The sequence below is a fragment of the Geospiza fortis genome, unplaced genomic scaffold, assembly GCF_000277835.1.
Source record: "Geospiza fortis unplaced genomic scaffold, GeoFor_1.0 scaffold130, whole genome shotgun sequence".
Classification (NCBI taxonomy): domain Eukaryota; kingdom Metazoa; phylum Chordata; class Aves; order Passeriformes; family Thraupidae; genus Geospiza; species Geospiza fortis.
The window spans coordinates 2,873,254-2,884,201 of NW_005054300.1; the positions used below are offsets into that span (position 1 = coordinate 2,873,254).

General features: G+C 40.8%; 1 protein-coding gene across 1 annotated transcript in view; it reads left to right on the plus strand.

Moving 5' to 3' along the window:
* The window catches only part of SORCS1 (sortilin related VPS10 domain containing receptor 1), a 218,782-nt gene that overhangs the window by 134,964 nt on the left and 72,870 nt on the right, over window positions 1-10,948 (plus strand). Inside the window, exon 6 of the mRNA XM_031062725.1 lies at window positions 8,791-8,855. Within this exon, the coding sequence (XP_030918585.1) occupies window positions 8,791-8,855 (65 nt within the window). The remainder of the gene's footprint in view (window positions 1-8,790; window positions 8,856-10,948) is intronic.

Genomic DNA, 10,948 nt, shown 5'->3' on the forward strand with positions numbered 1-10,948 from the left:
AGAAAATGGAGGCAAACGCTGTAAAATAGTAAGCCAACCAAACTCTTCCATCAAATAATACAAAAATACGCACACACACTGAAGGGGAGAAAAGCCTGCAAGCAGCTGGGAGGACAGATAAGTAGATAGGGCTGTATTTGTGTTTCTTTTATGAGTAGTAGCAAAGAAAGTTAATCTTCACAGTATAATTATAGAGTATATATATTTTCTTTTTCAGAGGAGGCTGGAGACTGTATTTTAAAAGCTCTGACTGTGTTCACTGGAGCAGCTGAAAGAGATGAAAATCAAGGGGATGAGGTGTCAAAGCCCTGTTAAAAACGTCATTATATTCAAGCACTTGGAGCAAGCTGGGTGCACTGTCCCAGTGTTTCTGTCAGTTCTTGGCTTGGTGAGATTTGCACGCCCACCCAGGTGGGCTGAGGCAATTTAAATGCCTCAGTGCCTGGGCTGTTTACAAATGATGCTGTGTATGGCTGAACAAGACCTTTTAATCACTGCAGGGCAACTGCTGGAAGCTGATGGGAAAGATGCCAATCAAAGTGCATTGTGACAGACTGTCCAGAAAATCATCCACTTGATCTAACACACAAGCCTTATTCAGTGAGTTGAAGGGAAGAAATTTAATTTAAAATGTTTTTACATAGCTTAAATACGGTGGTTATGGGTACATGCCAGAGAAACCCACGACAGTTCTCAGCAGGTGTGAATGAAGTAAATGTTCATCTGATTAATCCTTTTGGGACCCAGTCTGGTTGATGCATAGGTTGGTGTGTTTTAGTTTTCCCGATTCAGCAGCTATTTCTTCAAAAATCATCCAGAGATATTTTATAAAGGAGTACAGACTCCCATGAGCTTCTGCTATTCTACATCACCCACTTTCCCTCATAAAAGTTCTGCAGAAGTAGGCAGACATCCATTCACCGTGTTCAAAATCTTGATCTGGGGGCTGATCAGTAACAGGAGCCTGCAGTGCTGTGCAGGACCCTGGAAGGTGTCAGTCTCCAGCAGGCATTGGAATAAGCAGCTGCTTTCTCTGTGTGCACCTGTAAAGGACAGACCTTGAGAAGGTGAAGCAGTGCACAGGTAAATCACCTGTGGATTTGTCTAGCTCTGTGTCAGGAAGGTTGCACTGCTGTGTTCTCTTGTATGTTTAATGAGCAGCGCACTGTGCTACTTTCCCCTCCTGCTCTACATGACTTGCTGGCCTCCTCCAGAGCTGCCTGACTGGGCCACAGCCCTGCAAGGTGGGAGAGACATTCCTTCACACAGTAGGAAATTTTGATCCTATTAGACTGTACCAGCAGAGGAGCTGTAAATCAGGTAGGTTTGGTTCATGATATCAAGGAGGGGAGCTCAGAGGCTGTAACTAGAGGTACTTTCCCCCTCCTTTCTGTTCAAGCCAGCTTGAAGTCTTAAGTTTTCTGCAATATGTGAAAAAGAGATATAGGATTGAAGGGCTATCTTAAAATCAGGATCTAGTCCTGGTTAACTGAACTTTATCCACTTAGTTTAGATCCTCATTTTAAGACATTCCTCCCACCCTATGTTACCAGCAATAGGCAGCTGCCTCCTGGGAATTTGCATCCATCTATTTGAGAGCTTCAGCTAAGTTTCCTCTCTGGAGCATCCCACAGAGAGCTGTCACAGCAGCAGGGGAGAAGGCTTCCTTTGCTGCTGCCCTCAAATTCTGGGGTATGTACAAAGCAGAGTGTGGAAAGGTGTGGGTCATTATGCACTAGGGCTCTGAAAAGTGGCAGGATGGTGAGAGTAAAAGCGACTCCCCACAGCCTGAAAGTCTCACTACTACCCCCTATTACCTACTCACCTATTTCAGTGTCAGCAGCAGCAGCCACCTGCTTTTCTGGGTCAGTGCTATGAGGTGGCACAATTAGGAGAAGTTGGGCTTTACTCACTAAAAGTTCTAAAGAAAGGGTGACAAACCGACTGAAACAAACCATAGCATGGATTTAGCCCAGTGGCTGCCAGCTGAATTGCATCGAATTGTATCATTTCATGTGATTGGACAATGTGGGAAAGAATAGTGCAGACATGTAGCAGGGAAAAACTAATTAAATTATGGTCAGGGGAGATTTATTAACCAGATGTAAAGAAATGAATTGCTGATTTATGCCTATCTGGAATCCATCCTTGTTTCTAAAACATGTCAGGAGGATGTGGTTAGGAGATGTTAAAGCTGTAAAGCAGTCTTTAAAGTATGTTCCAGGAATAGTAAAATCTGTGAAATTTCACATAATAGGGACTGAACTAAAGAAACCACAAGAATTGCCTCCCACACTAAGCTCCCTGGGGCAGATTCACTGACCTCTGCAAGCAAAAAAGGAACAGAGCGTATCTGCAAAGTCCTCATGGAGTCAATATAGTAGTAAAAGAAAAAGGATCCTGGAGGACTCTCAGGGTCTATTTTTGTCTCTGCCACATAGCAACTGTGTGATCTTGGTCAAATCAATGAGGCCCCTGTGCTCTTGACTAATCAGTGAAGTTTATCTATAAAGCTTAGAACAAAAATCTTCCTCAGCCCCTATTTCTAACTTGGTCTTCTTGTCTTGTACTTTTCCATAGGTCTTGAACAAATCAGTACCATGCAGGGAAGGTTACTTAAAGGTTGATTGTCAAGTGCTTTTGTATCTTTGGACAAAAAGCTCCTTGTTCAGTGCTACATGTTACTATTTTTATGAATGGCAATTAGAATTTAGTGTTACAGAAACATCAGTGGGACCAAAAATTGATGCAGCCGTGGACAACATGAGCGTCATCCACTGTTGTTGTTGTTTTCATTCTGTCCTTTAAAACAAAACCAAAAATCTGCCATTCCCTGAGCTGGAGGAAGGTGTCAGTTTTTTAACATGAAGTGACAGGATATGTCCAGAGGCAGTGGAGGAGCTGGTTTTGCATTGGCAAGATTTACGATAAGAGATTCGCATGAGTGCTGAGGCTAAAGGAAGATAAATCCCTAAAGGCAAATTCTACCAATAATTGAATTACAAAGCCATTGTCATGTGCTGAACAAAGCAGCTTTATAGCTTTATTGTGACAGGATAAAGCTTGTTAGAATATTTATGCTCATAGGACAACTTTGGCATAAGGATCTCTAGGAGTGCATTCCCTCTTCCACGTGGCTATTGCAGCTAGTTAGTCTTTCTGTGTAATGCAGTGTATGTGGAGATGGGGATTTGCTGAAACTGGGACTAGGAAGAGGGATTGCTGAGGGTCAGGAGGCATCTTAGATATACAGCTTGTTAAGCACAAAGCCATCTGTGGAATGCAGCTGAGGCACATGAGCATTTTTCATGCTGAGTAATCAAACTGGATTTTCCAAGCAATGTCACTTTTCTGTTTGGCATTGCACTGTGGCCACATCTGAGCTACTCCCACTCAGCACTGACAATCTCAAAATGGCCAGAACTGTCTGGATCTCATTCCATCCACCTTAGTGGAAACAGGCTGTTATGCCATTTGTCTGCCGGCCTTTGCTGCATGAACAAGTCATACCTGTTTACCCCCAAAGCAGGTGAGGTATGGGCACAGGAGTCCTAATTCTGCATTTGGTTACTTCCTCTGAGACATGGAAAAACTGTATAAAGCCTCTGTGTCCATATAAAGAATGAGGGACATTCACACTTGTTATGTCTGTGAGAAGGACATGGTAGCATTTGGCATTCTGGGCCATTTGCATCAAAGATTCTGTAAAATAACAATGTCTGCTACTGCCTGTCTTAAAAGATGTTTGATCTGGGCTGCTGTGAGCATGTATGATACAAGAAATACATATGAAAAGATTGCCATTGAGTTTCTTGTGTATATAGTCCCAGATACAGTGTGTCTGTGTCTGAAGTCAAGCGTCCAAAACCAAAGGCATCCAAAACTGCTTTACAGAATGCACAAATCCTTGAGATGCAGCCCTTATTGTCTGGTGTTTGGAGTGCATTGTTTATGAAATAATGGTAGTTTGAAATTAGGTGCAGCAAGTAGAAGCTTTTGCTTTCTTCACAATGATGCCTTTTGCAGTTCTGAGTGGTCTGACTGCATTGCAAGCCTCATCAGTTCCCAGCATCCATAAACAATTGCTTTTGTCCCTAGAAGTGAAAAAAGATAGAAGAGGTGGAAACCCCAGGATAACAGGGTCTCTATTGAATTTTCTTGGCTCAGAGGAGCTGACCGGCCAAGGAAGCCAAGGTTTTAGAAATGTTTCAGGCAGAGAAGATGGCAAGGGGTTGGTCACTACAGAAATATGCCAGCTAGCATTTACTGTGCAATGGGTAGTGCCAGGCTGCTTTTGTTTAGTTCAGCCTAGTTCCAAATCAGGGGATGATTTGGGGTCTTTTCCCTGTGCTGCTTCTCACAGTGGATGTGGAATCTGCATTCAGAGCAATTACTGTGCTGCAGCCAGCGCTATCGATTTGTGAGGCTCTCAAGTGCCGATAACTACTTAGCAGGCTTGATAGTGATTAAAATTTTAGCAAGCAACTTTGTAATAGGACCGTGGGGGTCCTAAATTTTTCAAAATGTAAGCATCTTCAGTGTAAAGGCAGTGGGGTCACTGCCTTGCACTCTCTTTGGCTTTTCTAAATCCTCCTTTTCCCAAAAGATTTTTTTTCTTTTTCTTTTCCTTTTTCTTTTTTCAAAACATCCAGACAATTATGCCAACAAAACACTTAAAGTTAATCAGAAAAATACAATAGGCACCATTCAACAGAAAGCGTTGCAAGGATATCCCTGGTGTCCTTAAGTTTCTGGGAGTATTACAGAAAGCCTGAGATTAAAGGGACGGACAAAGGACATGCTGACATTTTACCACAAAGTGAAAACATAGACTGAGGCAAGAAGAAAAGTTTGTGGTTATATGAGTGTTTGTACTTTGAGAGAAGATGCTGAAAGGGAAGAATGGATTTGAGAAATATGAGAAGAAAGCACTGCCAGCATAGGGAACAGAAGTTGCTCAGAATAATGAATGGCAAATTTGGGACTATTGTTTATTTTTAGAGAGATTTCTGAGAGAAGTCAGTAGCAGAGTGGGTCCCAGAATGTTGTTGATTTGTGCCTCTGTTCTTTGTAGGGTGCTTGGTTTATCAGCTGTTGAGCACACAGCACTGTTCCTTGTCTACCTTGGGAGGCAATGCATTGCCCATGTTGCATTGACCATGTGTACACAAGATAATGAGGTACAGTGGGCACTTACATTAAGTTACAAACACTGAGTTGGAGGCTTTGGTGCTCTCTTGGGCCCATCCAGCATGTAGTTTCCTTCTTCTACATGTGAAGCTTGTTTTTTTTTTTTGATCATTCGAGCTTTGGTTTAAGAACCTTCCAGTCTGGTCAGAAATGGAATTTCTTTGTAATCGGTTATTCGTTCTTTTTCATATTGACACCATGGGTTTAAAACTGTTACTTAATACTCAGTCTTGTAGAAGTACATTGACTTTCTCAGCTTCTAAGGATAATGCTTTTGGTTTTTTCCCCCCAGCCATGAAGGAGACAAGAAAACCCACTGATAGAATAGCTGGATGCTTGGTAGCGTTGTGATTGATTTGGTTGACATACTGAAAATTCAAGAAGTCTGATATACATCCTACAGTTCCTAACACCTTTTTTCCAGTAGATGCTTTAGGAACAGATTGTCCTATGGATGTGAAAGGGTATGTCTGTCTTCCTAGAGAAAGCCTGTTCTCAGGGGCTGTACAACCAATATTTATATTTATATTATTAAATATTTATTGAATATTTATATTTAAGCAAAATATTTATCTCCTGTATATGCTCACTGTGGTCAATGTTTCTGAATGTCTCCAAGGCTTTTATATGTAGAGTAAATAATAAGGCTGATGTAAGCTATATAAAACATTTCTCAGAAAGAGGACTGCTCAGGACATTCAATTACCCCTTAAATTGCAATCCATATCTTATCTGTAATTTGTGATTTTAAAATTAGATAATAAACGTATTTCAGGTCTGTTGTGTTTCCTACTTTGGGACCTTTATGTGATCACATGTGGGTGTCTGTAGTGTGGGTGTCCAGACATTTTAAATTCAATGCAGAGAAACAGGCCTTTCTAGGATAAATTCTCACAAAGTCATATCTAACACTGTTCAGCTGATCCAGAGTGAAAAACTGCCTGTTTCCTCTCTCTGCCTGCAAAGAGAGCTGAGTGTGATTAGTTCAGAGTTAAGTATCTGTGATGTACAACTGGGTAAGATGAATATTACTTTATGTGGCTTTTCAGGTGGTATGGAGAGATGTATAAAGAAATATCCTAGGGCTACCATGGAACAAGACAGCATGATCCAAAAAAAGTGACATCACAAAAATGCTGGTCAGTGAGCTCTCAGCAGAATCCACATGGAAATGATATGTTTCTGGCTGTCAGCTCTGTACAGTTAATAATGATTTGAGCAGATGTGTATTTGTATTTTGCTTGTTCTTTACAACTGATTTTTCATGTTGGCATTTAATATTATGGGCCTGACCATGACCTTGTGCTGTTACAAATAAAGTCAGTTGTATATCAAAGCAATGAAATGAGAATTTTCTAATGTAGGGAGAAAGATCTGGCAGATAGGAACTCATGGATATGGCTCTTGACTGTATCTCAGATGTCCTATTTGACTTTAGGAATTTCCTCCTCTGGACCTTACTTTTCATCTTCGTCATCACATTCCTATGTCACAGGGGCTAGGAGACATCAGAAGAAAGGAAGTCCTGGAGGTTTGTTACCAGCTGTGTTTCAGCTGGCCTTGTTCTGTACCCCCTTGGGACAACTGATGGCTTAATTCTACCTTGAACTGAAGCTCCTACAGTCCCAATACTGGCTGAGACTAAGTAATCTGCAGGTGAATACTTTCAGGGCTTGAGGGGTCCAGATCTTTATATGCTGGTCTTAAGGCACCTAAAAGTTTGATGTAAATTATGGCTCATAAAATTGGCTGTCTTTGCCTGAGAAGATGCAAAAGGTGTTTCTCTTGGGGTTAGAATAACACTGTGAGGAGGAAATTCACATAACACCTGAGTGTAGACTCATGTGCTTTGCTGTATGAGCACCATTGTTGCACTCTTAAGAGGCAAAATACTCAAATTTGGGGAATCTGTTCCTTGTTTCTTTGGAGAGCTCACATCCCCTGGAGGTGTGTGAGGTCAGGAGGAGGAATGGACTGACAAAGCTGTACTGTCTTCTGCAATAGCCCAGTTCCAGGTGGGCTATTCCAATATCCCAGTTCCAGTATTTAAATCCCACCTAAATAAACAAAAAGAAAAAGGAGTTATGCTAGCTTTGTCCCTGTGCAGTTTTTTAGAGCCGTTTGTCACTGGCATCTCTCTGTCTTGAACTGAATTGTAATGAGCAGGCCCCACATTTTGGCCCTAAATCTGCTGATCATAGCAGGCATAACAAAAATGCCCAAGGAAAGTGCTTCCTTCCTCCCTCACTTGGTGTCAGTTATCAGGAAGCAGAGATTTTAAGTGGAAGTTGGATGTTTAAGGAAATAACACCTTGCCATAAACTTTATTAAAAATGGAGAAGAGGTAAAAGCAATGCTGGTTCAGAGTATTTTCTGAACTTCAGTTCCCAACAAAGGAGAACAAAACCTTTTCCAGCTAGTGAATTGCTATATATTTTGTCAAGCAAAGGTAAGGATTAATCAGGACACAGTCTTGTTAACATTTTTATAATAGTTATTAGTTAATGCACATGATGATTAAGTACTGGAGGTGCCTCTGATTGCAGTCAGTGGGAACTGAATTAAGGTCTAAATCACTGTTTGAATCTCTCTTCTGATTTCCTGAAAAATAATGAGGGTTTGAAGAGAACATCTAATTTTTCTATCACTGGAAATGAATGTGTGTCTTCCCTCATGCTTCTATTAACTAGGAGGTCAGGCAACTGACAAGAAACTGGTTGTTTAGCCCTCAGCTTTAATCCAAGATCGTGACTTGGGGGATAGGATCAAGACCAGAAACAAGGCAGATTGTCAGAGATGCTGCTGAGGCAGCTGTACAGTGGCATTGGCACATAGAGCAGTCATGCATCATTCAGGCTGTCCATCCAACCACTGTTCATTTGGAATCTTCCAGGGAATTGATGAGGCCACCAGTGCCAGTCCAGGGGAACCTCAACAATGGAAGTGAAGTTTAATTCCATAAACTCCTCCTTATTTGCAGTGCTCAATGTCTTTACTTTGTTACTTGTTAATTCAGAGGGAACAAACAGTGATTTTCAATATGACACTTTTATTAATGGAATACTGTTTTTATTAGATCAGAAGTGATAAAATGTCTCAGGATAAAATGAGGTTTTAAAACTTCTTAATTAATGAGGGAACATTGATCATTAAGAGTGTCAATTAAGCAAATGTGCATAAAATGTCGAATATAAAGGAACAGCTATAATTAGTATGCTGGCAAATACTATTATCCCATCAGTTAGAGTCTTCTGTATTCCACCCTGAACTGAAATGCATCCTTCTGACCAAACAAGGAGAAACATCAACATTTCATATGCCAACAAGAACAGGAATGGGTCTCCAGGTGGAAAGAAGTGAAGGGGTTAGAAATAAAGAACTCATTAAGTGCAATGGCATTTATTAGATAAAATAGTAGAATTTCTTTCAAATATTCAAGTTCATTTTAGGGAAAACTCCAAAATTCTTTCAAAGTTATCACTTCTTATTTGTGAGTATGATTTTATGTCCAGCTAAACAGGATCTCCTTTGAAAGCAATATCTCAGCCATTCATGGTGTAGGTTGATTTTAATGCCCTTGTCTCAATCTGCCTTTTACAGGTCTATGATGGGGAATGGAAGAGAGCCTGACCTTGTGCACCTGGAGGCAAGGACAGTGGATGGCCGTAAGTACATCAGCTTCCAAATATTGTGGTATTCTGGGCTCTCCTCACATTCTTGTAACCATACAATACAACAGTAGAAATCTCACTTTTTTTAGTGATTCACTCGTGTAGTACACGGAATTTGGCTGTTCCAATTTAGGTCTGTCAGAAGAGAAGCCTTTCCAGCAAGGCAAAATGTTGGGTAAACCAGGCTGTGAAAGGAGCTGAGGACATGGTAAGGAGGAATAGGTGATAAGCGGTAACTCGAGTTACTACACACAACACTTTTATTTCTTCTTACATGGTTTTTATTGATGGGAACATGACACTGAAGAGAAGTTCCTGGGTCACGAAGTCTAGCTGCTGTTTGTTCACACAGTACATAGCATTACCTTGTTCATAGCTTCACAGTTTTAGCAGACCTGGGATACTCTGCCTTAGGTACTACCTTTGAAAATACCCAATTAGAAACCTTTTAATGACCAGTCTGAGTGTGCTCTTCACTGTTACTGCATGTCCTGTCATTGTCCTTCACTTTCATCAGCTCCTTTCCCTCCCTGCTTTGCCTCTTGAGGTGTTTTTTGTTTTTTTCTTTTTTCCTATTCCAGGAGCCTCCTTTACCTGCAACTCCAAAATATTTTCCTAATTGGCTGTAAATTCTCTCAGGGACACTCAGCCCCCTGCTGGCCTTTTCTCCTCCCATCCAGGCTTTCTTAAGGTTTATCTTTGAGTTCCACTGCCTTTGCAGATCTTTCTCTATGGATTTCTTTTCCACAACATTGGATTGCCTCAGGCAGGCATCACAGTGAATGCCCAGCTGCTAGAGATCCAGTCATTTTAATTCCATATTGTTTCCTCAGTAAATAGCAGTTTTCCTGCAACATAACAGGAAGGTTTTTACCATTTGCAGTACAGAAGTATTAATAATGCCTTCAGTTACTTATTTTTTAAATGATAAAGTTCCCCCTTGAATTGTACCCTCAAATGCAGTGGTGCCACTTAAAATGTGCATTTTGTCATTGGAAAATTAAAAAATATCTGAAAATTTAATTGTAAGGTATTCTGGTTTTTAACTTAGGAAATTTAACTTGAAAGAGAACTTTTTGGAATATGAATTTTGATAGTTGCGATAGAAACCATAAAGTTTTAAAGGTCTTTTCATTTCAAGATATGTAGGATTAGTGACTGTGAAAGAATGCATTATCTCTATTTCTTGTAATTTGTGATCTATGATTATTATTTCTCCCCTCAACTTCACTTACTTGATGTGGCAGCAAGGCTGGGAACATGAGGCTTTCTATTTCTTGGGACATGCTAAAAGGAAATATTCTAACAGGACAGTGTCTATTTCAGCACAAAACACTGCTGTTAGAAGTCATTAAAAACTTGAGGTCATTGAGATGAAGTACCACATGTGATGTTTAGGGAGCTGTATTCTGGTGATGCATTTGAGGGACATTCATCTCCCAGTGGGCAGAGAACAACCATAGTACTGGGCCCTCCTTGCTAGAACACCAGTAACTCTCCATCTCTGCTCTCTGATTATGGTCTGTCTGTGCACTTAATTTATTGTGCTTATGTACATAATGTAAAATGTTTGCAAGGACCAAAACAAGAGTTCCTCAGCAGGCATAAATCAGTACAACTTCAGTGGCATTGATTTACACCTGCTGAGGATCTGGCTAGCAATCTTGTTCTTGAGTGTGTGTTCTCCCCGCTTTTTTCTTGTTTTTTCCCTCTTGGGATCCGGAAGAAATGTGGACTCCTGAACACACTGCAGGTAATGATGAACAAGCTGAGTACAGCCTGCTCAATTTATTTCTATTGGTGGAGACAGACTTGCAGGGCTAATCGCCGCCTTTTATGGTTTTCATCCTGTTATGTAAGTTTTGGAGAGCACCATGCAAATTTTCATCTTGTGGAATGTGATGCTATTGTTTGTTTTTCAAAGGCTTCAGGCCCAATCCATATCAATCTGGGGCTGAGAGCATGGTGGTAAAACTGATTTTTCTGGTTGGAAGAAGTTTATGTGAATGTTATCTCACATTTCCATTTGTACGCTTGGGTGTCCCTGGTGTTTCGCTTTGATTTTGGAACAGGATCAAAGGCAAGTC